Here is a 27,947-nt window from a genome sequence, read left to right on the forward strand (position 1 = left end):
AACCGAAACCAAAACCAAAATCGGTTGTATGTCGACTGGCTACTTGCGCCGGTCTGGCCGGTCTGGTTTTGGATCCTGTCATCCTCCATGGATCCTGTTGAGTTCCTCTCTTTTACATCATGGCGGCCAACGTGTCGGACGAAGTTGAAGCAATGAGTTTAGGCGACCACGAAAAGGCACGAACATACTGAACCGTGACTATACTTCTCACAATTTGTTGGACAATGCGATTGCCTTTGTGTTTCCGCCTAGCGAAGCGCTGTGGTTATCCAGCCTTGGTTCGTACGAGCAGCAGGGTCTGTGAAGTTCTCTACCTGCGTCACACTGTTTTAACTTAGTTCTCATAGTTCATTCATTCGGGTAGCATAGTCCCGCGTTCTTTCTAACACCGTAAACGTAGACAATTTTTATTGGATGTCAAGGTCCCTACTAATATATTTGCTTGTTTCGAGGGTGAAGGACTTCTCTTAGTTGATGCAATCTTGTGCCGGTTTGCATGTGCAGTTTCCTTTTGTACGCGTATTGATCGTTGCCTTTTGTCTTTCTAGGTTTCTGCAAAAGCGGAATCGAAGGCTCCCGTTACTGAGGTAAATAACTCGTTAATGAGCTAGTAAGTTCATTTGATTAAACGGTACGCCGCGCCCGTATGGTTGTCATACTCGACACGGAGTTTTGCTTCAGACTGATGTGTCGGCAAAAGTGATCCGACTGGTTGTGACGCATTTCTTGACTGCCTAACTTTAAGCAGGTTATTCATCTGAAATGTATTCAACAGTAAACTTTGTTCCAAGTATTTATGCGGCATAGGGGAGAGTTTTTCCGTTCCTGAGCAAGCTTTCTTGAAACATGTTTACATTTTGAAACTGTGCTGCCGCTTGTCTTATCACCTCCGGTTGCTGTTTTGCGACAAGGAAGTGGCAAACGCGTGTACAGGCGCATCCGTATGTGTTCCATTGGCGGTGCTTATATATATATAGAGAGAGACTTTATTGCAACGAAGGAATTCGGAGCACGCAGGCCCCTGGGACCCCACTGCACTCAAGTGTTTATGTTCCTAAGGTCCATAGCACTGGCGGCCCGGCCGGTGGCGATTGTCTGCATCCTCCGGGCGCACCAGGGTCTCCCAGTCCTCCTAGGTCTTTTAGGTGTTCTTGGCCCCGCGGGGAAAGGTCTGCCGAGCAGAGGAAGAGGATCTGGAGGGAAGAGGCGACGGGTTCTGTGCGTAGGGTGCAGGCAGGAGTGGGGAAGGAGGGATAATAGTGGGGTAGTGTAATCGGCGGGATAGATAGAGTGTGTTTGTACTCTGTGCCACAGTGTTGCACAATTGTTATCTAGGGAACGGTGAGGTGGGGTGTAGAGCTGGTATGAGGTTCTGTGGGCTTGTGTCAGCTCGCTGAAGGGGTGTATGCGCTAGAGCACTGCACGGGCCTCAATCTGAGGCCCAAGCCCGGCCCGGGCCCGAGACTTGAAGCCTGAGCCCGGCCCAGGCCCGCGGCTTCAAGCCCGGGCCCGGCCCAGGCCCGCTAAATTATCGCTCTAGCGAGCCCGGCCCGGCCCGGCCCGTGAATCCCGAAGTGAAGCCCGGGCCCGGCCCGGCCCGTTTCACAGTAACGTGTGAGGTATACTGCTCACACTGAGCAAGTAGTCTGCTAGTAATATAGGCCGATAAGAAACTGGCCGACAAAGGTTCTGAAACCACCATTTGGGTTGCAGAAAGTTGGTACTTTTTAACCCAGAAGAGGTGATGAAGAGTAGTGCTCGCCAGGCCCTCTTTTAGACAGTGATCTCGTGTACTATAGGTGCGCGAAGATACACTCCGAAGTTCCGAGAGCCAAATAAAAAGGGCTGCATACGCGCTTAATAGACTACTTTGCATTCCCCCATGATTTTAATCAGTTATATTTTGCCGTCCGCGAATTATAAACATTAAAGCTGCCTAGCAAGCCGTAGGATGACATTTTTTTTAGTGAACGCGATCTCACAGGTTGAACTCATAGCCTAACTGGTCACCTTTCAGCAGAAACGAAAAGCTAAAAGGCTTGGGTATTTCACGGTGTGTGTTTTGAAGACTATAAGCGTCCTAATCTAATATTGTCACGACCAGAGGAGCCATGAAGGTAGGCGTCGGGAAGAACCCAATACTGGGAGCCTTCTTTTAATTACAGCGCCAGGTTCCAGGACACCGAACAGAACAAGCGCGCCTCGAGAGCCCACCGCCGCTTCGTCGTCGTCTTCGGCTCAGCGCGGAGGTCACGCGGCGCGTTAAGCCTGTTTCACATGCCAGCGAAAATGCTAGCGAATCCTGTCGCCGCGGCGGAAAAACCTGTTTTGAGTCGTCGCTGCGACGAGCGGCGAGGTTTCAACAAGTTGGAAATTTTCGCTGCGACGCGCCGCTCAATCGCTCAGTCGCTTGCATGTGAACCCGCCTTTAGGCGCGTGGCAATATGTTCTTCCAGAATGCATTTATAATAGTGTATAGGTATGTTTTGGGATGACGAACGATCAATGGCCAATTAGGACCGGTTAAATTTTACTCTTGCTGGTGGAGCAGAAGGTAACGCGCGAATCACGTGATAACTTACAGGGAAAAGCACTTAATTGTCATGTCAACCAGGCTGAAGAAGCGAGGATGGATAGATTTGGTCATGAGATGAGATTTACAAACTCTCGCGAGCTTTTGTGGTAGGCTGATCAAAAAGAAAACCAAACGCGTTTTAGTTAGTGAATTTTCTCACATGAGAAAATACAGCTATAAAATAAAAGCTATGTTTTTGGGGGCCCAAGGGGAAACCGAAGCAGAGGGCTCCGGATCATTTCGACCACCTGGGTTTCTTCAACGAGCAATGATACTACAAAGTACATGGGGCTGTCATACTTGCCGCCGAAATAGAAATGCGGCCGCCGAGGCTAGGAGCAAAGCCTGGTTCACCGGCTCAGTAATCAAGCGCCTTGAACACTAAGCCACCGCGCCTTGCAAATAAGGAAATAAATAAGTGAATGAATAAAGCTTAGTTTTTGTCTCAGCGCGTAGCAATTGTGCACTTCATTCTGCAATAGTGAATGAATAGTCGGACACTAGCCTTTTCTACACGGACCCAAGCCCGGCTCGGGTCCGCAGCTTTAAGCCCGAGCCCGGCCCGGGCCCGCAACTTCAGGCCCGGGCCCGGCCCAGGCCCGGCAAAACAGATCATGTCCCGGGCCGGGCCGGGCCCGGGCTTTCGGGCCGGCCCGAGCCCGTGCAGTGCACTAGTATGCGCTCCTTCGTGAATCTATGATCAGAGGTCACCTGAGCCCGGTTTAAAGAACCTTGGGTTAGCTTATAGAGAATGATCTTTATGTCTTCTGAAAAAGGCGCTTGTTATACAGTTCTTTTTGGGCTTGTATTTCATTCTAGCTGTTAGCCCGCCCCCCTCAAACTCCCCTCCTGTATCATTGTATCTCTACATATTAGTGTGAAAGGAGAAGTTACTTTGCTTGCAGTAGTGATCCTTGTTGGAAACATTTATCACCAGCTTGCTGAACATCAGCCGTACAATATCAACATTTTAGAGAGTGAATGCGTCATTTGGAGCACAAGGTACTCATAGTACTAAGTTTGACAACTACTGGTTGAGGCCCTTCCACTCAATGAATCCCAAAGTGTGCTTTACTGAAATTTTAATCTTGAGCTGGCACACAGTGCCACCTCCTGAAATCTCTTTATATTTTGCTTAAAGTGCTGTATTAAGGCTCTGTGTCATGAGTCTATTTTGATAGCCTTAGTAGAAAGGGCAGACGTATGGGCAGTGAAGGACTGTAGTATTGTCACATTGTGGTGCTGCATTTTTGCATGACCTCTTGACAGCTGAAGCCATGGCCAGCATTCATTGAAGAGCGCATCCGCCTCTGGGATGAGCTGAAAGCCCGCTATGACGCTGAGCTGGCAGCAAAGACCAGTGCACCTATAACGGTAACACTTCCTGATGGGAAACAAGTGCCTGCTGAGTCATGGAAGACAACCCCATACCAGATCGCTGCTGGCATCAGGTACAGTCCATAATAGCTGTTTGTCATGAGGCATGCCAGAAAGATGGGCTTTCCGAGAGCCACACTTTGACGGCAGTGGTACACTCCATTAAGCAGATTTGACTTCATGCCCTTTTATTTGTATATGTTGTCTGAATGAGATATTCAGCACTTTTCATAGGTATATGCCAAAGCTGTATACATGTAAAGCTTTGGTATACGCCAAAGGTATACGAAGCAAAAGCTTATTTTACGTTTGGTAATGCGATATAGGCGCTATGCCTCTTTTTGGCCGGACCACTCTTTTTGCTGCTGTAGTCCTTGTTGTCAGCTTTTCTCATTTTCGATGTTGTTTGTTTCTTTTTCTGAGAAAATTTGGGGAAGAAGAACTTCTGTATATAAACGTACAACTGGACGCATATAGCAAGTATGCTAACATGCTGTTGGAGTAAGCATGATAAATGTTTTCTGTCTTTGGTATAAGAAGGTGAAAGCTGTAAGTCATCAACTTGAGAGCTTACTATACTTTGGTATAGTACTCGCCCTACCATAAGCCTGCCGTCTCGGTTAGCTCAATTGGTAGAGCGACTGCTCCGGTGTAGCGGTGGTCCCGGGTTCGAACCCCGGACCAGGACGAATTTTTTTTAACTACGAAGTTTCTGAGAAAGCTGTATAGCTTTCCTTTGTAGCGGTATGGCTGCGCTTGGGTGGATGCCAATGAGTAATTACTCCCTTATTACCAATTTACTCCACCTTGGGGCATTCCCTTAAACATTTGACCAATTACTATACTTTGTTAACATTGTAACAGGTTGTGTAGGCACACTTCCTTGTTTAGTATCCCATAAATGAACTTGTAATGTACTCACAATGACCTTATGCATGACTTAGGTACTATAAGCAGCATACTTTTCGCAAGCTAAATATTTCGCAAGTTCTGGTGAAGTCACAATATCAAGAAATTTCGCGAGTGCTAAATTTCACGAACGAGGGGTGACAAGCCCCTTAGTGCTCCTTTGGCCCAAATAATTGTCACAATCAGTTTTTTTTAAGGGTTATGAAACATAAAAATTAGGTTGTTTACAGCATGTCGAACTTAGAAGTTTAGTTTGTTTACCTTTGAGGCAGTGTTAATTTTTTAAAAGTGCCTTTTACATGCATCACTTTGACTTTTCTTGAACCTTAACTTTTTTTGTGGTCTGGAGATTGTCACGGTGTGGGTACAGCGTACCTGCAGCTGGAAGCATGGCGAAAGTAGGCATGCAGGAACCAGTGTGGATAGAGTGATAAACATTACAGGTTCTGCTGTAGTGTACTGATGATAAATGGATAATAATACACTGATTCAGTGTGAAGAATAATATGCCAGTGGTTGCCATTCTGCATTGTGAGGCTATACCAGCTCGGGTCTTGATAATGCAGTGGTTTTATTGTCTTCTCACACAAACTAAGACTTGGCACGTTTTTGGCGATTGCAGAAGTGTGTGGCAGATTTCTTTTTTTTTTTTTCACAAAATATACTGCTATCAGGTGTGGAACACGAACTTTGCCTATTCTGCTGCTTTTATGGTACATAAGATTTCTTAAATTGCACTTGAAATAGCAGTTCAGTTGTGGTAAGTATGCTTCAGAAATAATAATTGGCTAAGGCGATGCAAAATTTTGTTGGCAAGTTACTCTTTCAGGCTTCTTTTGGCTGCGCCAACCTCATTGTCTGGTGCTGCATGGCCAGGTCTTCCAAACTATTTTCGTGTTGTGGGTGATTTGTCATGTTCAGCCAAGCACTCCTGCCGGGGACTGAGTCTTCCTACTTTCTCTCCACAGCAAGGGTCTGGCTGACAATGTTGTCATTGCAAAGGTGAACAAGGTCCTCTGGGATTTGGATCGCCCCCTGGAAGAGGACTGCTCCCTCGAACTGCTGAAGTTCGAGGACAAGGAGGGTGAGTTGCCTTTTTTGAAAATACGATCACTATAAATGCTACCAAACGGTAAAAGTAGAAGATGAAAAAACTAAAACTATACTTTCATTCACTTCAGTCCAAAAGTGATATTTAGGTGATGCTGTTATCACCGTTCTTGGCTATATGAAGAGCTTCTGACAGTTCTCTTTGTTACCTGCATTGGTGAATTAGTGTTTCTTTTGTGGTTGTCTGGGTTAGTTTTTCACTATAAACTTCCTCTAACTAGCTCACAGCACTATTACTAAGTCCAAAGCTACCCAATGCTTGGCTTCTTTAGAGCCAATATCTGCAGCTTTAGGGTGTTTCCTTAGCCTGTGTATTTGATGGAAAGTGTGCTCTCGGACATTTCATGACAGAAGCTGTGAGTCTTAGAATAGAAACACTGAGGTCATTTGGAGTGGCAGAAGTAAGGCTTTTCACTTCGAATGGCACGAACAGGCTTGCTACATCTATGATTTCACTTAATCTGATGTGAAGTGTAGTGTGAGACTGATCGATGCAATATAGCATAGCCCTCTATTTCATCTTGGAAATCAAGTTTAACGCCCTGCTGTGTGGAACCTCTTCAGCACAGAATTAGCAGTCTTGCCTCACTGCTGAACTTTGTGGCAGGCATCCCACAACAATGCACCCCTCTACTGGATCACTTCACATTTTTCTGTTGTGGAGAGAATGTTTCTGTTTAACCGTTTATAAAGCACAAGCTCTGCGCTTGTCTCCATGCGAACAAATGGTAAAATTGCTCTCGCGATGTACTATCTATGAATTTGAATGGCATCGCTTTCAAGCTGTTTTGACCGCTAGTATTATAGAAAAAAAGAGGGGCACAGTTGCTCCAATGGCTTCATAAATATACTTCAAATTTGAGATGTATTTGTACCTCACTCTTTTGGACATATAAGACAACTTGGATTAGAATTGAAAATTGCTTCAAGAAGTATTTTGAGGCAGTTGACTGATGAGAAAGGCTCAAAAGCTCATCGATTTTTCAAAATGTTTTTCTCCCGCCAATATTGGTCACTTCAAACTTTGCACCCGCTCTTGTTAAAATATACAGAACACCAAGGAACCTATTAAGGAATACACTTAATGGTTTATTTGATAGTTTGGTAGTATCCAGCAGGTGAAAATATTTTATGTCGGAGCACTGTTTTCCGTTTGCCGGCACTTGAAGCAAGTGGGACTCATGTGTCCTGGTCTCGTATAAAGGGTTAACGAGTACTGCATTTTTGTAGCCCGATAAAAAGCCTGAGGAAGCAAAATTCTTGTGCTTTCAATTTCGTCTGGTGGTTAGCGTCTTGTTAAGGTAAATTGAAATGCCTTAACAACGGACAAATTTTTTGTTGCGGAGGAATTCTCTGTGATGGTTCTGAATGTGGGCAGAGCTTCATTGCAGTCTTAAGTTGTATCCAAGTACAGTAAAGGCTCGTTAATTCAAACTTCAAGGGACTGGAAAAAATGTTCTAATTATCTGAAAGTTCGAATTATCCAACGACACTGAAAAAACGGTGAGTTGCATCGCAGTAAATCTATTTGGTGAAAAACAGCATTTTTTGCCGGCTTTTGCGATGACAACTACGCAACAATGACTTTTGTTTTATATTTCCATGAGTGTTTTATTGTGTGTACACTGTCGGCATTGTCGAAGTAGAACTGCTGCAAAATAGTACGGGCCTGCCACCTTTCACTCTGTGACGGGACCACCATGGAGCTATCTTACAAGCTGCACAAGCGGCAACATTGCTTGTGAAGAGGTTTCACTGCCCAAACTGCAAAGGGCACGCGACGAGTACACAGCTTCGGCGAGCTGGAAGAACCATGTGGATGGAAATTAACGAAACCCGCAGTGGCTCTGGAGCAGCTAGAAAAGAAAAAAAGAAAGGAAAAAAAAAAAACAGAAACGCACCAGTCAGTGTCCAAAATGGCATGCTGAGCTTGGCTATAGCTCGATTGGCTTACTGTTGCGCTGCCGATCGACTTCGTTGGCACGGGCTGGCGCAAAGCTCAGGAAAGCGAAACTAAACAGCCAGACTATGCATGGAGACGGGGTGGTATGGCTGTTTGTCACGCCTGCCATTGCACACATATTAAAGGTGCTTGGGCGACTCTGCAGCATGCAGCTGAGGTTTGAATAGGGCTATTTAGCCAATCAGTTGCTGTGCCGATAATACCTGGGCACATCCTCCCTTCAGTAGCCTGTTTGAATTAATCGCTGCGAGATGCTCCAATGCGAAATTCGGAGGTCATGGGTTTGGATCTCACCGGCGGCATCTAGTTGCTCTAATTCTGCTTTCGAATTAATTATTTTTTGATAATTACCCTATTAATCCACAAATTTTATTGCCACGGACGAGTGAAGACAAAGGAGTAGAAGTGCGAACGTGGTGGATGTGGGGTTGGTTCGGCACCATCAGGAACTGACTTGGTACGCCTGGCGTGAACCGACCTTGAGCGAAGCTTTTGCACCTGTAACAATATAGGTACCGTATTTACTCGCATAATAGGCGCACTTTTTTTCCAGAAAATCCGGCTCAAAGTTCGGGGTGCGCCTATTACGCGGAGTAAAATTTCCGGAAATTTTTCGACTCGCAGAATTGAACACACCGCGTAAACGCACTCGTGTACGGGCCGCACCCCGTTTTCACGAAGAAAATGTTAAAAAAAAAAGTCCGTGTAAGGGCCGCACCGAAACTTTCGGAATGCACGCGCCGAGGCCTCCGCGATCGGCTCCGGCTGCGCGCAACGGGCGCTTGATCGCGGAGGCCACACACGCGCACAGGAGCTTCCAGACGCCGCCCACGGAGGGCGCCCAAGGCCAAGCTCATCATCATCATCGTTTTCCTCCGCCGCAAGCTTTCGCTATCTATATCGCCATCACATCTCCAGCTCGTTTTTTTTTTTGTTGTTGTTGTTGCTGTCAAGTGCCGGGATTTGCGGTAGCGCGATAGTTATCGTGGTTTATGGCTTTGCCGCGGAGCGTTGATGTTTTAGCTCGACGGGCAAGCACCTTAACAGCTACACGGCTGGGAGTTTGCTCTCGAACGCGGCAAGCGTGCGGCAGGTCGGAAAATACGACTTGGCCGAGAAGTGCGGCAGTTGTGACTGAGGCGTCCCTAAATTTTCGTACGCGACTCCAAGCGCCGAAGTTTTCGCGGGCCTAAGTCGGGAACGTTTCCGGCTGGAAATGAAGCTTTCCAAACAGACGTTTAAAGTGAGCATCCCTGAAAACTGTGTGCGGCTGTTCTACGCGATGTCGTTGTACGTGCTGTGGGTCCGCAGCAGCTGCGACGGCAGCAGCACTAAGTGTGGACCAGTAGTCAGTTCAGCAAAAACTTTGTTAAAATAAAGATCGGGAAGCGAGGGGTGGCGAGGCGTCGTCTTGCAATCGTGTAAATACAGTATTGATCACAGTGCCAAGTTCGGGGTGCGCCTATTATACGCGGAAATAAAAAAATCTGATTTTTCGCGCCCTAACTAGGGGTGCGCCTATTATGCGAGTGCGCCTATTACGCGAGTAAATACAGTATATATAAAAAACATTTCTATGCTCCTACATTCCTATGCTGTGTCACCCATCTTCTGCACATCGGAAAATTGAAATTGAAAATTTTTTTTCAGGTCACTATATAATTTGTTTAATATTTCAGCCAATATTTATAGACTTTATGGCTGAACAGCATGCCAGGTAGTTTTAACCTCTAGCGCTATTTAAAAATTTATTCTGGCTCTGATTCTTTTAATGCATCGCACCTATACATTTTCGGTGGTCTTGCCTGCTCTTGCTGTTGTTGTGCAGAGTTTACCCATTTGACCGCTCTGGTGCTGGTGCAGGGGAGCAGGTGTTCTGGCACTCCAGTGCCCACGTCCTTGGTGAGGCCCTGGAGCGGCTCTACGGAGGCTGCCTCTGCTATGGGCCGCCCATCGAGGGAGGCTTCTACTATGACATGCACGTAGACCAGGGCGGCGTCTCGGCTGTCGACCACCCATCGATCGAGGGCCTCATGCGCAACATCGTCAAGGAGCGGCAGCCCTTTGAGCGACTAGAGCTGCCCAAGGAAGACCTGCTGCGCATGTTCCAGGTATATCAAAACATGCCATCTCAACCATTTTGGCAGAGTGTGAACTGTCAGAAATACACACCTTTGACTGTTTACGATGGGTGCACCCTGTACTGGGCTCATTGCGCTTGCAGGTGTTGCAGTCTTGATTGCCTCACAACCGTCAGTAAAGTCGTGAGCAAAGTTTTAGCCTTCATTTATTGATTACTCTATATAGTAGGATACAACTTAAAAAAAACAGCAGTTGCTAACACTGGGCCGCGGTCCGCGGCGTCCTGTATTACTCCGCTGGCAAATCGCAGCTCTAAACGGAATCAGGTTTTTAATGTTTGACTATATCAAACAATCCACGTATCAAAATAATAGAGCTCATAATTTTTTTTCTTGTGATAAGCTTCTTGTTTAGGCAATAAGAAACGTTTAAGCAGTGGACTACTATTTTGTCGTGGAGGATCCTGTGCGCAGAGGCTTATTGTGGGCGGAGCTTCACTGCAGACTTAAGTTGTATCTGACTATATAATTATGTGTGACAAGCATTCTAAGTTTTCCTCTTGGCATATACAGTCACCGACTGATTTTTCGGACACTGGGGACCGCAAAAACGTCTGCAAAAATGGGCAGTCCGGAAAATTGAAAGCTCCGCCCACGTTCTGGTCTGCCACTATAAATTATAGAAATTGTAAGTGGAGAAATAACCTGAAAATTTGTGTTTTTGTGCAGGAAATTTGCTCCTTCTCATATAAGACTACTTGACAGAAATGTCTTGGAGAGGCGCAGTTTTCCTTGCGTAGCTTTCGTTATCTTTAATAGCCTATCGGCTCTAAACGGTGAATGCTTCTTTGACAGGCGTCCAAGCCGTGTGGGAAAATCTTGGTAATGAGTGCAACATAACTACATTAAAATGACTTTGGTATTTCGAATATATTCCAAAGCAGCTATTATGCAAAGCACCTTCTTTTTTTGCTTGGGCATGCTTTCTTGCACATTTAAAGCATAAGCCAACCGTGTTAACCAGTGCTGCTCACCTGACAGGGACATAAATAAAGATGTGTACATTTCAGGAGCAGCTTCCATACACAGTGCTTGCTTTCTTAATCTCACGTAATACAAGAAGATTGCACCTCTTTTAACTTCAGGTAACCTTGAGAGTATTGCGTGGCAAAGATGAGATGCACTTGCATTTGAGGCGATATTGTGATTTCTGGGAAGTATTCGTAGGCTGCGATATTCTTTTTGCCTTACAAGGTTTGTTCAAGTGAGTGCGGAGTAACAAGTTAATGCATGATTCATGCATTGAACCTTTTCTTTCTGTTTGCAGTACAACCCGTTCAAGGTGCGCATACTGCAAGAGAAGGTGCAGACACCCACTACCACAGTGTACAGGTGTGGCCCACTGATTGATCTTTGCCGAGGTCCTCACGTGCGTCACACAGGCAAAGTCAAGGCTCTTCATGTCACCAAGGTAAGATGCCCAGGGCACTGGCAATACGTGGCTATGTTCCTGTCTTGTATGTGCATTTTTTTTGCTTATTATTGAATTGTTTTTTTATTTTATGAATTGCTGTGTTTTCTGGTAGGAAATGTACCTAAAATTGCTACATAAAATTGCCTGCTGACTGGTACGGCAGCTTGTAAATACACCTTTTTTGTTCTTGTTGCAGTGCTTGCATTGCATGGCAAAAATGTCAGGAAAAGGGAATGATTACACTCTTGAGGTTCCTGATAAAACTTTCCTACCTAGGCCATTGTTTAGCGAGTGTTGGTATAAGCTGTTTACCACTGATGACTAGTTCTTGTGCATGTGTGTATATTGTTTGAGATTTCACTAAAGCATATGTAGCAGTTCGGCGCTAAATTTCAGCACTACGCTTTTAAAATTTGTTTAATTCTGGTTGTGGCGACACCAACGAGCACAGTTCAGAAGTGGTGTTCCGACTGGCTAATGCAGCTCAACGTTTCTAAATGTAAGTTCATGCACATCTCACGTAAACGTTCGATTCTTCATTTTTCGTACTCCCTGAACTCCATAGCGCTGTCTCAAACTAATTCATACCGGTACCTCGGCATCGAGATAACAACCAACCTAACCTGGGCTAATCACATCACAAAACTATGTGCTAGTGCCTCCAGATCACTCGGATTCATCAGGCGATCACTTTCCATGTCCACCGCAGCCACCAGACAACTAGCATATGAAACGTACATTCGAACTAAACTAGAATACGCCTCAACAATATGGAATCCTCACCAAGCCTACTTGATAGATTCACTCGAAGCCATCCAGAATCGGGCAGCACGCTTCATCACCTCACAGTATAAATCTCAGCTCAGCATCACAGCGTTGAAATCATCTCTCGGCATCAAGTCATTAGCCTTTCGCAGGAAAACTTCAATTCTTTGTCTTTTTCACAAACTGTACTTCAACTTTCCAGCACTTCGAGAAAACCTTCTACGAGCTCCGGTACGATCATCTCGTCGTTTATTTAACTCCTTAAGCATACAGCGTTTGCACGGCTCCACCAATTATTTCAATAAATCTTTCCTTCCCAGTGCGATAGAAAGCTGGAATAACCTCCCCGAACACATTGTCATTCAGACTAATCCTTCCAGATTCAGACAGCTCCTAATCGACCATCTCAACGACAAATAATTTTTTCCTGCACCCTATGCCAGCTTCTAAGCCCTGCAAACTGACCAGCCTGTTTTACTTCCAAAGTTGTAATTTGTTTTTGTTTATATTTCTGCTACACTCTGCCATGACGTGATTACAGTAGACTCCCTTTAAGATGAACTCCAAGGGACCATGAAGACTGTTCATCTTATCAGAAGTTCATCTAATTAGGAGTGCTTCTTAAAATGATGTTCGAGCATGCAGTGTGTGTCCAAATACTTCGTATATGTGAACAAAGCCATGGAATAGTCTTTTAGGAAAAAAATAATTGCAACATAAGCATTTATTGCACTACTAGTGCAGTGCATCAGGCACTTTTGAGTGTTGCCCAGTCTGTTGTTTTTTTTTGTGTCTGTCGAGAAAATCGTCTGCTTGCTACAAGCGTAGGCATATCACTTAACCTTCCAAGATATCCTTCAGTGCCCTCACAGGGGAGGAGCAGCGACAGTTCTGCTTTCACAGAATCGCCCTTTCAAAGGAGACATAGTTAGGTCTATGTGCCTCGCCGCGTCGCATGGATCGTCGGCGGTGCAAAAAAGCTTTCAATTTTTTAGCTTTTTTTTTTCTTTCCTTATGCTGAAATACTGCTCGAATGGTCGAGTAAAGCTGCATGGCTTGGGCACGGCTGGTCGTGAAAGTTCATCTTAACCAATTAGCACGTGTGCAGTGTACATCTTAAGCAGATTTTTTTTGCATTGACTCTATGGGAAACCAAACAAATGACCACCACTGTTCATTTTAACCAAGGGTTCATCTTAAGCGAGTTCGTCTTAACGGGAGTCTACTGTATTTGAATTTGTTACTTCTGTCTTTTTTTCGTCTTGTTCTACTTTATTTTCTATTCTATATTTTATATTTTCTATATTTTGCTGTATTTCTATATTCCTTCTATATTTATATTCATGTATGACTGCTGAACACCCCTGTACCACCTCCCCCCCCTTATGTAATGTCCCTAACGGGACCCTTAAGGGTTAATAAATGATGATGATGATGATGAATGTTGCTTTGGCAGGCAGTGATGTTTGTTGCACACTTGCCCTCAGTAACTTTTATTCATCATCTTGCCTGTTGGCCTGGGGTAGCAGAAACGACACCATTAACATCTTCTGAATGTCCTCTGTACGTGTGTACTTTGAGCATAAATGGGTATGTTCCATCATACCCGTCGCAGAATTCGTCAGCCTACTGGGAAGGAAAGGCAGATGCAGAGGTCCTGCAGCGGGTGTACGGCATCTCTTTCCCGGACTCCAAGCAGCTCAAGGAGTGGCAGCGTTTCCAGGAGGAGGCTGCCAAGAGGGACCATCGCAAGCTTGGACGAGTTCGTGCACTCTTTGTTTGGTCCCACCACTCCTCTCCTGTGTCCAGTCTTACTCTTTTTCCTTTTTCCTACTCAGTGAAGTATTATCAGGCAAGCTGTAGATTGTCTGGGTGAAGCAACTCATGGTTGCGGCTGGTTTATGCATAATTCTGGACCACATGCACAGTTGGCTTGTGTTCAGGTAGAACTGTTGCTGGGATGGGATATTCCTCGAAGGGTCCCTCCATAAAGGAAAAAAAAAAATTGTTAGATCTAAGCTTACCAGCTTAGCGCATTAATCAGTGAAAGCTGATTGGCATTAGCAGCCTAGAGATCTGGAGCGGCTGGCCCATTTTGACGTTTCACAGGTGTCTGCCCGGTTGGGCATCTCAGAGGCCGATTTTGGCATCTACTACGTGGAACCTCGATTATACGTCCCCCGGTCATGCGACGACCCGCATTTTACGACGAATTTGTGCGGTCCCGGCAAAACCCCCATAGAGACAATGCATTAAAAACCTCGGTTATACGACGCAAATTTTAGAAGGACCCCGCTTCGTACGACGTCTGGCTCGTACCGTCCGTCAAAAAAGGTCGTCAGCAAACGCAGGCCGGGATGTACCGTATTTTCGCGATTCTAAGCACCCCCCGAATCTAAGCACCCCCCCTATTTTCGGAAAAAAATTTCTGAAAAAAAACTTTGCATGCGAATCTAAGCACCCCCTTTTTTGAGCAGAAGAGAGCGTTGCCGAGGCCGCCAAGTGCACTTGCTCTCTTTTTCGTCGAGCATGTGCAGTCGGAGTCCCGAGGAGGCACGGCCTGCGCGTTGTTGTTGTTGTGACTGAGAGAAGGATGAAAAGGAAATTGCACGGGCCTGCCTACTGGCTTGAGCCAAGCCACCACCGCTGCCAAGTGCAGATAGAGGAGAGTTGAAAGATCAGAGGAAAGATAAAGATTAAAGATAAGACGAGCAGCAACAAATGCGTCCGCCGGAGCCGACGCTGCTGAAAAAACAGATAAGCGGAAAATGTTTTTTCTCGCGCCCATTTCATCGAGATTTCGCCGCGAAAAGAGGGGTCCGGGGGGGGGTTAGTTTAGATTTTTCGAATCTAAGCACCCCCTCTCACTTTGGGCATCGCGATCGTGAAAAAAAAGGGGGTGCTTAGAATCGAGTAAATACGGTAGGCACACTTTAGCCAGTCGATAACCGGTGCGCCGTAATCTTTCCACCTATCAAGAAAACCGCGGCGCCGCTGCCCCGCTCCTCACGGCAGCCTCAACGGCCATTTTATCTTGTTTGTTGAAGACTAGCCCTCTGCCGGCAAAAATGTGCTGCATTTGTGTTCCGAAAAAAAAAAAAAAAGAAAAGATGACGATAAAGTTCAGACGTTAAAAAATATCACCCTTGATTTTCGATTATACGACACCCGGATTATACGACGGTTTCGCGCGGTTTCCTGAACGTCGTATAATCGAGGTTCCACTGTATATGGTCATGGGCATACCCGGCCTTCTTCCACTTGGGGTCTTCGGTTGGATCGCTTTTCCAGCACAATTCACAGACTCCAGGGCCTGCTTGCATGAAGCAAATGGTCTAGTTCCCAGTGTTGTCTTATTTGCAATTTAAACCCTTCTTTGGTTTTGAGGAAAGGAAAAGTGCACAACAGGTTCACTGGGTCAGTGGATACCTTAAAGGGGCTGCGAAACACTGCCTGGGGGAATACCGGCTATACTTCAGGTGGGTTCTTTATGTCACACAGATGCTGACTTAAAAAGAATTACAGGAATCGATGCACAGGAACGGGAGTTATTCAGTGAAGAAATTTCAAAATACAAGCAAACAAAACGCTGCCCTCAACTCGATTTTGGCGGGGCTTCCCACTCCTATTTCGCTCTCCCAATGACGGCACGTGGCGCAACCAATCAAAACAGCCAGCCAGAGCACGTCGCGGAAGTTTGTACTCCATGGTTGCCTGCTCTCTGTGAGACTGGCAGCGTTGTTTCCATGCCAGAGCGCCCCTGGTGGTGTATTTTTATTTTACTTGCCTTGCAGGGCTTCTATCTAAGACAAACAAATTGTCTTTGTTGATATAATATAAAACGCAGACAGGTGACAAAATGTTTCTCTATTTATTCACACAATTTGCAGTATATTTACTGTTTGTCCGGTCATCAAGCTCGCGCCAGGTGATGTCATATCCGCTGCTAAAAACCCGACACCATCAGAGCCATGAAGTTGTTTTTGGGGGGACATTAAAATATTAAAAAACGGAATATACGCGGTGTTACCGACGCTAATAGCACCATTATAACTCACTGTATGCAATCAACAGGCAAAACAGTTAACTAAGATTGTGTTTCTGGGCCCCTTTAATTATGTCCACCTACAAATTGAGGCAGTTGTGTGCCTTTCCCTTTCTCAAAGCCACTGAAGGGTTTAAACTTGTTCAGACTTCCTTGCTTTTGAGAAAAGGAAGGGCACATAAGGGGCTCGCTGGGTCAGTGGAGGCATCTTAAGGGGGGACACTGGTCTTGAAAAGAAAATTTTATTAATTTAGTCATAGTTATTAAATTTTCAGGGCACATGTATTTTTGTGCGCTGATTCTAGGTATGTCATTTAATTTCATGTAAAACAATTCCTTGAGCACTTATGCACATTTTATGCAACTATTTTGCGGAGAGTTTTGAAGAAAATTTGCTGCAGGAAACTCGCTGAAATGTATGCCATTGGGTTCTCTTGACACCAAGGAATACAATAAGGGTAAAATTATAATCCTGGCTCTCATAGAACTCGACTAATAGGGTACTGAAGCTGCCACTTCAGAAACAGGAATACACACTTTGTAATAAGGGAGTAATTACTCATTGGCATCCACCCAAGCGCAGCCATACGGCTACAAAGGAAAGCTATACAGCTTTCTAAACATTTGACCCTAAACATTTGACCAATACACACTTTCCTTCTCATTTCTGAAGCGACAACTTCAAAACTCTATAACTTAAGTTCTATGATAGGCAGGAAGACATTTTCACCCTTATTGTATTCCTTGGTGTCAAGAGAACATAATGGCATACATTTCAGCGAGTTTCCCACAGCAAATTTTCTTCAAAACTCTCCACAAAATACTAGCATAAAAAGTGCATAAGTGCTCAAGGAATTGTTTTACATGAAATTAAATGACATATTTAGAATCAGCACACAAAAATACATATTCCCTGAATATTTCGTAACTGTGACTTCATTAATAAAATTTTTTTTTTCAAGACCAGTGTCCCCCCTTAATTACACTTAAGGTAGTGGTGGTGGTGTGGACCTACAAAAATGTACAAAAACGCAATATGTAGTTGTACCTCTAAATAGGGGTTATGTAGTTGAGGTCTCCTAATTGGCTTGTACAAAGCGCTGTAAAATTCTTCAGCACCATTGGGTTTTGAACATCAGAGCATGCAGGCTGGGAAATATGCCCTCTGGTGCTGACTAATTGTGTTACAGAGTACATTTCGGCAAAGTTGAAGGTGTTGTCATGCTGACAGCATCTGGTAGCTGGAAAAACAGCTTTCCCCATGCACTTAAAATCTTAAAGGGCACTCAGTGGTTAGCTTTGTTTTCACTCACAAAGCAAAACCTATATATTCCACTCTGCCAGGTGCCGTGTGCCACCATTGGAGCCAATTTGCAAGTGATGCCGTTAGGTTGTTTGCTTGTGCCTGTGGCGATGGGAAGTCTTCATGCTTTATGTAATCACTCCGTTGAAAAGACCAGGGTTGCAGATCAGTGCTTTAGACTGCTTAATCATGTCACTGGGTAGCTGCTATAATCCATGCCACCATATTTAATGGCACTGTCCCTTTAGATATAAACCTCACAGGTTTTCAGCACTGCAGTGTGAGCAGTTTGCAGCAGTGAACTGTTGTGCATTTTTCTTTTTTGTGAGAGTTTTGACTGTGTTATTGACATACTCCGCAATCTGTTTGTCAGTATGCTTTGCCTCTTGCCTGTAAGCTGAAACAGTACAGTGGAACCACAATTATGCGTGCCGCATTCATGCAACGACCCGTATTTTATGACGAATTGGCGCAGGCCTGGCGAATGTTCCATAGAGATAATGCATTAAAAGCCTTCCTTATACGACAAAAAAATATGCACGCCCTGCTTTGTATGACAGCCGGCGGGAGCCGTTCAGAATGAGAGACGCCGATGGATCACTTTATTGGCAGACGTGACGTCAATCAAGTTGGCTCCAGATCAGGATCAAGGCAGAGACATGCATGCAGCAGTGCAATCAAGCACACCACAAACTGTAGTGACAGTTCTGCCAGTGGCTCGGACTCGGACTCTGCTCGTGCAACCCGCAGCCGTCGGTGAAAGATGGTTCACGTGGCTGGTCCGTTTTTCCGCACGCTTCGCTTACAAAGCTGTTAGGGAAATCAACAGTACGTTCATACTAGCATGAAGTTATCATAGAGGCTGTAACAAGATTAGAATTTCTACGTCCATCGACAGTTCAAAAGCGTGTTCCACTGCGGCTTCAGTGCATAGCGTGCTGTCAGCTGGTGGCGCCGCACATTGCTGCAAAAAGCGCACTGGTGGTTCATTCGCATCGCAAGCAAACATCGTGTTTTCTTTTTCCGTTATGATGCGTATTCATAGTACAGACACTGCTGCCACGGAGTGATAGTGGTTCTAGAGGAAGTCTGAGCAGAAAGACTTGTGTGCCGCAAAACGCCTTCGAAGAATCAGAGCAGCCATATTTCTGGTGCATCATCCAAATCATCGTTGCAGAGGCGCTTGTGACATCTACATAACGGGCAGGAACGGGAGCGCTCGCGCACCTCATTTAAAGCCGCCTCTTCAGCGCCGAAAACCTGGCTGCATTCAGGCTCAAAACTGATTCTTGCAGAACAAAAACAGGTGCTTTTATAACGCTTGGGGAAAGTAGCCTTAATTTTTGAAAGCCAGAGTAGTGGGTGTGTTTATTTAATAAATGCATCACTTGTGCGGGATTTTCAATTATATGATGCTACGATGCCTGGATCATGCAATGGCTTCACAAAATCCCCTGAAAGTTGTGTAATTGAGGTTCTACTGTAATCGCGGCTGTCTGCCCCAAAGCGGTGAAACAGTGATGCTTTTTTCTTTATAGGAACAAGAGCTGTTCTTCTTCCATGAGCTAAGTCCTGGCAGCTGCTTCTTCCTGCCGAATGGAGCACACATCTACAACACCCTTGTGGATCTCATCAAGGTGAGTGTGGTGTACACTTCTTTGTTACAGCTTTGTTTTCGCAACACAGGATATCTTAACTACTGCATTGTCAGGTTTGAGGTAGCACACCACTTGCGATTGCTTATTATGCTTTGTTGTGATAATGGTATTAATATTCTTTTTGTGGTTATAATACTTCCTTTTTGACAAACATGATATACCTGTTAATGTTATCTCAAGCTACAACTGGGCAGAAGTGGCAGAGATTTTATGAGGGCACATACGCACCAGGAGTAAACTGGTCTTGAAACGGCTGTCAACAAGGAGGAGTTTGCAAGGAAACGCTTATTGAGCTGTGCTAAACATACTTTCAGAAATCATGCACACGTGTAGTCCGCATTGTAACATCATTGCTTACTTGTAGTAATGATGATACTGCTCCATTTCTTGTTTAGTTTCTGGTAGCATGCTAGTTACAGAGTAGTTCCCCGTCTGAAAGTTTAGCCTGAAGAGTCTTTCACACGATGAGAGGTAGAGCAAAGTGTTGTGATTGCTGCCTTGCAGTCTGAGTACCGCAAGCGAGGATTCCAAGAGGTGGTCAGTCCAAATATCTACAACAGCAAGCTGTGGCAAACATCTGGTCACTGGCAACACTATCAGGTAACTTTGCTTCCTTTTCTATACAGTAAAAGCTTGTTAATTATAACCTGCTGGCACAGTCCCGGCCAACGCCCATGTAAGGCTATAGCATCGGACACTTGCCAATTCGGGCTCTGTGTGTCTTGCACTGGTTAATTCGAATAGGCCCCCAGGGGAGGCCATGTCCAGATACGACTGGCACGGCAAGCGATCCTGCTCAAGTCTGAATTTCATGCTGCAGTCCCCCACATGCTTCTAACACATGTGTAACAGCAGGCATGATGAAAAATGAATGGCCTTGTTTCCGAGAATAGTCCGAACACTTAGTTTTGGTTTCGCTTTTCTGAGCTTTGCACCTGCTCGCGGCGCCGCACATAGCCAGCCAACCAAGCCTTGCCCTCCCTTCCACTATGCTTGCTTCCATCTGCATGGTTCTTCCATTGCACCAAAACTGTGCGCTCGTGAAATGCTGTTTGCAAGTTGTGCAGTGAAGACTCCTCACATGTGACGCACTACCTGTAGGGGGGCAACGCCCTACTGTATCGCTGCATTGGTGGGGGTGGGGGTCTTACCATTTTGAAGCAGTTCCATTTCGATGCTTGTGACAGGGTGCACACAATAAACCATTGATGAAAATCTGAAAAGTAGTCATTGTTGCACTGTTCTGATCTCGAAAGTAGGTGACCATTGTCCAGTCTTTCACCAAATAAATTTACTTCGATAGCAAGCAGGTGTCAGTTTCTTTTGAGGTCATTTGATAATTCGACATTTTTTCCAGTCCTTTGAAATTTGAATTAACGAGCGCCTACTGTATGATCATTTCATGTGTGTGGTGATTTTTGGAGAGCCTAATTGTTTGTTATATTTCCTCAGGACAACATGTTCTCCTTCGATGTTGAGAAGGAAAAATTTGCCCTGAAACCCATGAACTGCCCGGGTCACTGGTAAGAATGAATGATTTTCTGCAATACAGCTGTCTTTTTTCATTTTTTATGCCAAGTCGCATGTTGTTTTATTACACAATCGACTTCTTTTTGAACAGAACTTGAATACAACTGATGCGGTGGCTGAGTGGTTATGGTACTTGGCTGCTGACCCGAAAGACGCGGGTTCGATCCCAGTTGCGATGCTTGCGTTTCAGTGGAGGCGAAATGCTAGAGGTCTGTGTACTGTGGGGTGTTAGTGCACATTAAAGGACCTCAGATGGTCGAAATTATCCGGAGCCCTTCACTGCGGTGTCCCTCATAGCCTGAGTCACTTTGGCATGTTTAACCCCATAAATGAAACCAAGCCAGAGCTTGAATACAGAAAAGAAGATAAGCTCATTTAATAGAGGCAGTCAGTGTCGTTTCTTTTTCATCTTGCACCTTTACAGAATGGAAGCTCTGCATGCCTGAAAAATTAGTGAAATTTTGATAATTGATCAAGCTTTTGCTCAAAACAAACTGAAATTTTCGTGTGGCACATGTCGTGAATAGGCGAGCATGTAAATATTTTGTTTCGTGCATAGTGCACAGAATGGAACGAAATATGTTTTCACACTCTTATTAGCGGCTGGATGTCAGTACAGGAGCCAAATGTCAAACACACCTACCACAGACATGCTTGATGGCACGATCACATATCTCATTGAGCCCCTGTAAACAATGGTTGAAGTTTTGGATGCACCACAACAAGTGGCTCTATTAGTGGGAAAGAACAATATCCCAGTGGGTAAACCCCGAGCAAGATCTTGCAATGTTTGTGGGTTTGTGCCAAGTGAAATAAATCCATAAAAAAAAAAGAAAATCAAATAAATATCCGTGCCTGGGGTTCAAACTTCACCACACCAGTGTGAACATATCAGCTTTGCTGGCCACTGCACAAAAGCACTAGGCTATCGCTGCAGCCAAACACACCTCATGTTAAGCTGCAACGCACTCTCATGCTGTGCATTGCACATCTTCATCAACTACCGTATTTACGGGAATGTAACGTGACCACGATTGCAACGCGAGGGTCGACTTTTCCAGTGTGAAAAGGGGAAAAAAAAAAACACAGTTGTAACGCGAGGGTAGACTGTGGGCGTGTGACGAAAAAACCGAAAGAACTCGAATGTGACGCGAGGAACCAACATCACGCAGTTCTGAAAGTCATAAGTACAACTTTATGGAAATACATGCTAAATGGGCATTCCTATGCATTCTCATGGCCGTTTTCGCCGTCACTGTCATCATCACGGCTAGACTCTTCTTTGTTACTAGCTGCCTCCCACAGCAGGTCGTCCTTACTTTCATCTAGAGCATTTGAAATTTAGCATTTCTTAAATGTGCGTTAGACCAAATCATGAGACAGCCCCTTACCAGGCTGCTGAAACCCTGTGGGCAACGGTAGATGCGCTTGGGCATTTCAGCCTACCCGCAGGAGTTGTGGTTGATCTGCTTTCAGTCCATTCCCAGTATAACTGTCGCAAGCGATCCTTGAAAGGCTTGTTCAAACAAACGTCCAGAGGCTGAAGAATGGAGGTCACGCCACCCGGCGTTACAACCAGATGCGTTCGGTCACTCTGTAGCTTTTGTTTCACGCCGGGTGTCAGGATTAGCAGACAGATGGAGGTGGGATCGCTCCTCTTTAGTACAGTAGTATCTTATGGCACTTGATTATACCTCAGTTTGAGCCAGTTCCTCTCATTGATTGATGCTTCAGTTAGTTGTGCTTTATTCCTCTCTCAGCCTCATGTTTGACGTCCGGCCTCGCTCCTGGAGAGAACTGCCGCTGCGCATGGCCGACTTTGGGGTGCTGCACCGCAATGAGCTTTCGGGGGCCCTGACAGGTCTGATCCGGGTACGACGCTTCCAGCAGGATGACGCGCACATCTTTTGCGCTCCACAGCAGGTACGTGGGCACACCAGTTGGATAAATGCAGTCATGGCGCAACACTTGTGGCAACGCTTGGAAAGGGGAAAAAAGTTTTTCTCTTCACGCTGAATCGCAAATCAGGAAGCAGAAAATTGAGCCAGTAAGAAGCTTCAATGTGGCTGCGGTCCACATTATTTTTCATAACAACACAGCTAGCTTGATTCAAAGTCTCTTGAATCACATGCATCGTACGGTGCAGTAATAGTTGATCTTGCACAAGATTGCTTGAAACGAGTGTGCTGAATCATTAGGGAAAATAACATCAGCCAAAAGAAGACGCATACAGGGAACGGGGAAAACAATAGGAAAGAGGCTGGACTACCAACTGTTTACTTGCCAACTCGAGGCACAAACTGTGCAGGGCAGTCAGTCACATGACCATCGCAAAGTCACCTTCCCACTCACTCGTCCCTCATTGAACAATTATGATAATGATAGAAATTACAAAAACCGCATTCACTTTCTATCTCTCATGGGTATCTCACAACTTCAGCTGCCTAATCTCAGTGCAGAAAATCTTGTCAATATCAGGTAACCTATTGCAAAAGCAGAGCTAATAACAATAAAACGATAAAAAGAAAAAGGAACGCTTTCAGCGACAAACAACCTAACCCACATCAAGCAGAACAAAATTTCATTCTTTGAAGGAAACTTGGCTGTTTCCCATCAAGGCCTTGTGATTATAAAAAAGATTCCTTGAAGGCAACTTCCTTTCTTCGGAGGGCAACATAGCAATCACTACAACATTCATCAAGTTTCTTTGTAATCAAAAAGGCCTCAAGTACTTAATGTGCCACCTTATCGCAACTCCAGCCCAGAATCCTGATACCATCAAGTACTGGTTCACATTTGCATTTTTTGCAGTGAAGGGGCAAATTTGACCCGGTTATTTTTTCTAATGATTTATGGCGCTCCCATGCTCTGTCACTGACACAATGCCTCGTTTGACCTATACAGCCTCCTCCACAGGTCAGTGGTACTTTGTAGACACCAACCACACAGGCCACAAAGGGTTCAGCATGCCTCTTCTCACACTGGGGCTTCTTTCACCGCAGTGTGAGATGGTGGCACGTGAAGTGCTTGGGGCCTTTATGACTACAAAGAGAGGTGACGCATATTGTAGTGATTACTCTGCTGCCCTCCGAAGAAAGGAAGTTGCCGTCTTGGAATCTGTTTTATAATCACAAGGTCTTGATAGGAAACAGCCACGTTTCCTTCGAAGAATGAAATTCTGTTGCACTTGATGTGGCTTGGGTTGTTGGGCGCTGAAAGTGCTCCTTTTTTTTTGTGGTTTTTGTTGTTATTCACTCTGCTTTTGCCTTGGTTGCCTGTTATTGACAAGATTTCCTGCACTAAGATTAGGCTAGGGAACCTGGGACATACCCATGAAAGATAGGTGAATGTGGTCTTTGTAATTTTTATCACCATATTTGTTCCATTACGGATGGGTGAGTGGGATGGTGATTGTGCAATGGTCATGTGACTGAGTGCCCTGTATATGTGTGTGTGTGTGTGAGAGAGAGACCCAATCTGGTAAATAAACAAGTTGGTAGTCCAACCTCGTTGTTTTCTCTGTTTCCTTTGTTAGTCTTCTTTTGGTTGTTACTATTTTCGTTAATGCAGTGCATCAACTAGACCAACAGCTTGTTTTACTAGTGCTTAATCATATCAATTTGAAAAGAGGGACATGGATTAGAGAATGAACTAGGGTTAATGAGAGCACAGTGGAAGTTAATAGAAAAGAGTGAACTTGGGCATGACATTTAATGTGGTATTGATGGTTAGTTAAAATGAGTGAATTAGTGTCGTCACCAAAATTGCACCCATGTCATGACAGCAGTTGTATGCTATTCCCCCCCATGTAGATCGTTTCAGAGATGAAGGGAGCGCTGGAGTTCCTCAAGCACATTTACTCAATCTTTGGCTTTACCTTTGAGCTGAAGCTGTCCACAAGGCCAGAGAAGTTTCTTGGAGAGATTGAAGTCTGGAATGACGCTGAAAAGGTTGGTCCTTCGCCTGCACTAGTGACCAAGTATGCTAATTGTGCTGCTCTCCATTGCTAGTCTTTCTCACAGTGTTGTGTTCTCACATTTTGGCTTGCAGCAACTGGAGCAGAGTCTCAACGAGTTTGGCTATCCCTGGACACTGAACCCTGGAGATGGAGCCTTCTACGGTCCCAAGGTAGGCTGCAGAACTATGTTGTCTTAAATTTCTTCTGCTGTTTAGGGGCTTGAGTAGCCTGCTTTTTGCCCGGGAGCTACTTACTTACTACTTTAGAGAGTTCCGCACATTTCTATGTCGGTGTGCTTTTCCCTCGCAGATTGACATCACCATCATGGATGCCTTGAGGCGGCAGCATCAGTGTGCCACCATTCAGCTCGATTTCCAGCTGCCCATCCGGTTCAATCTCAACTATATCAGGTGGGCAAGTGATCAGATTAACACCTTCAACATGTTTAATGTACTGTGGGCAATTGTGAAGTGTGTCATTTTATGATGATACGTTACTTCTTGATTTCAATGGCACAAGGGTACCTTGACCAAACAACACCATGGTTAAACGTGGTCTGGTCTCGTCCAGTGTATTTTTCACACCTCCTTTTTTGAGGCTTAATTTAAAGAGAAAAAAAGTGCGCAAATTGCGCAAGTAAATAATGCATGTGCCCAAGGTCATTGATGCATACGGAGGACAGTCACCCAGCGGACTAGTGTAGTGAGCAACATTATCACACTGATCACTGTTTTAAGTACTTCAAACTAAAAAGACCAATACTAGTTATGCAGTTTCAGTGGTTGGCTGCTACAGAGCTGGATTTATTTTGTTCTCCTCGCTTTTTTTTTTTACGATCCTTCAGTGAAAGTGGGGAGAAGCTTCGTCCAGTCATCATTCACAGGGCCATCCTGGGCTCTGTGGAGCGTATGATTGCCATCCTCACCGAGAACTTTGCAGGAAAATGGTAAGTGCTTTGATGCTGTCTGCTCTTTTGGGCTGGTGGTGTGCTTGCCGTCTCCTTCCCTGTCCTGCTCCTTTCCTCTCCTCTTCTCTTTTGGTCCTCACCCTGTGTTTCTTGGAGCAGCTGCTCAGGGGCGCTGTGCACTTGTTTGTTTTCTCTTTCTCTTCTGCTGTTCCTCTGCCTTTTCTCTCCATCTCTTCTCAGTCAGGTTGTTTTTAGTGCATCTGAAAGAAATACATTCTGAAGGAGTGTGATTCACCAATACCAAAGTGGGAGTGAATTGGAATGCTAGTTTTTCTGAAGGGGTCTAGCGTACCATTTTGTGTCTGTGATTGTAAGGTATAAAAATCAGGTTGCATTTATCCATCCAGAGGAAGTGTTTTTTCTTCTTAAGACTCCCTTGTTATGTCAGATAAGTTTGATTCCCACTGCCCATGAATAGAAGTACAGTATTAGCTTTAGCCTTGCTGGAGATGCGTACCTATTGTCTAGCTTCAAAGAAAGAGAGATGTAATGTAACTCATGGTTGATGATAAAAAAAAAAAGTGACTGTGATCGCATCATCCGAACTGTGAGGACAGTCTCTATTATCTGGGTTTTAAATATAATTGGGGTTGAATTTGTGAGCTTCCCCTGCAATAGCAGAATCTGCAACAGCAAGGCTTCAGCAGATAACCACGGCTGTTAAGAGCCGGTATCAGATGCCATATGTGGTGCTGATTGTGTGCATGTGTGCGGTGTGCAGGCCATTCTGGCTGTCGCCACGCCAGGTCAACTTGGTGCCCGTGGGCTCGGGCTACGACGAGTATGCACTGCAAGTGAGAGACCGGCTACGAGAAGCCGGATTCCGTTGTGATGCTGACCTTGACCCTGGCTGCACACTGAACAAGAAGATCCGCAATGCCCAACTGGACCAGTACAACTTCATTCTGGGTAAGAAGAGGGCAGCATTATTCGTGTCTGCACACATGTAGCTGTACCCTCATTCATTCATTCATTCAGCCAGTGGGCTCTACAGAACTAGAGGGGACAAGAATGAGAAAGTTTCTCTTTGAAGGCAGTGTTGTTGCAGTTATCGTATAACCTCGTGCAAGGGCTACGCCGATGTTAGGGCTGCACGGCCTGTTCTAGATGAGAGAAAAATAGTTTTTTTTTTTTAATTAGCATCTGGGCCGGAACTTCAAAATTCATACCCGATTTAAAAATAAAAAAAACAATGCGGTCTTTGCACAAATTCACACAGTATGTTAACTCTTCGGGCCAGTCATTTGGTGGCTGATACTGTTCTCGTCATTGAGTGGCCTTAAGGCCCTTCTTTCACTCATAGCACTAGTGCACACTCTCTTGAGCTGAAGAATACCTTTTTGGTAGAAGGCTCAAATCGACAGCTAGCTTGGCCTTATATCATTCAAGATTTTGCTTACTTAAAGATTGGGTTTATTAGGAGTGAGGCAGAATATGCAAATCTTGCTTATTATATCTTATTTAATGATGCTGGCAGGTCCATTTATATTATGGGGCGCTCAATTCCCCCCTCTTTCACAGCCTGAGAGTACTGATGCCTAGACATATTGCCTTCTGCTGAGCTCAAGCTAGAGGCTCAGCTAAAGCAGGGAAATGTACTTCACCTGCTTTATTTACATTGACGTAAAGTGAGAGGAAATAACTGCATTTATACTATTGCTCTTGCTGTTTGCTGTTAAAAGTTGCTTCATAACTCATGTAACATGGATGCAGTTTCAAAGACAGCGTACATTGTAGAGTAGCTGTGGAATGCACCACACAAGTTTTGACTGAACAGAATCGTAGCCTGGTGACAAGAGAGCCAGAGGGGATCGTTTTTGTCCACAGGCATACCATCTCTATTTTGATCCATTGCACTGTTGCTTAATGAAGCTGAAATACCTGTTTGTTGGAATTTAGATCGTCAAACCTTTTAGCAATAGATATATTAAACTTTCTTCGCTTCCATTTAATGCTACGTAAAATTATTTTATATATTGGTACAAGGCAGCGGCGGTCATCACCTATTTGCACATATTTAAGTAATTTTTGCTTACTTGCAGTTGTTGGTGAAAAGGAGAAGACGTCTGGCACAGTGAATGTTCGTACACGTGACAACAAGGTGCATGGCGAGTTTGCTGTGGATGACCTTGTGGAACGTCTGAACCGCCTCAAGAAGGAATACCTCACAGATGACAAGTTTTGAATGAGTTGTCAGTGGCATTAAATGGGAATTCCCGTCTTATTTGTTCA

General features: G+C 44.9%; 1 protein-coding gene across 2 annotated transcripts; it reads left to right on the forward strand.

Moving 5' to 3' along the window:
- The first annotated feature begins 51 nt into the window (after positions 1–51).
- On the forward strand, positions 52–27,947 carry ThrRS (threonine--tRNA ligase). Of its 2 annotated transcripts, none has more exons than XM_089545633.1 (17): positions 52–176; positions 549–587; positions 3,845–4,026; positions 5,830–5,945; positions 9,798–10,045; positions 11,343–11,486; positions 13,870–14,016; positions 19,141–19,239; positions 19,765–19,860; positions 20,713–20,783; positions 22,551–22,713; positions 24,603–24,740; positions 24,841–24,918; positions 25,058–25,158; positions 25,593–25,694; positions 26,437–26,624; positions 27,758–27,947. In XM_089545633.1, exons 1-17 carry the CDS (start codon positions 120–122, stop codon positions 27,898–27,900), a joined length of 2,112 nt encoding a protein of 703 aa, XP_089401759.1. In that variant the 5' UTR covers positions 52–119; the 3' UTR covers positions 27,901–27,947. The 2 variants fall into 2 exon arrangements, with proteins under 2 accessions (XP_089401759.1, XP_089401758.1); XM_089545632.1 differs by having other exon boundaries at positions 167–296.

Source organism: Amblyomma mixtum, chromosome 5 (genome assembly GCF_055824585.1).
Source record: "Amblyomma mixtum isolate Tamu chromosome 5, ASM5582458v1, whole genome shotgun sequence".
Taxonomy (NCBI): Eukaryota; Metazoa; Arthropoda; class Arachnida; order Ixodida; family Ixodidae; genus Amblyomma; species Amblyomma mixtum.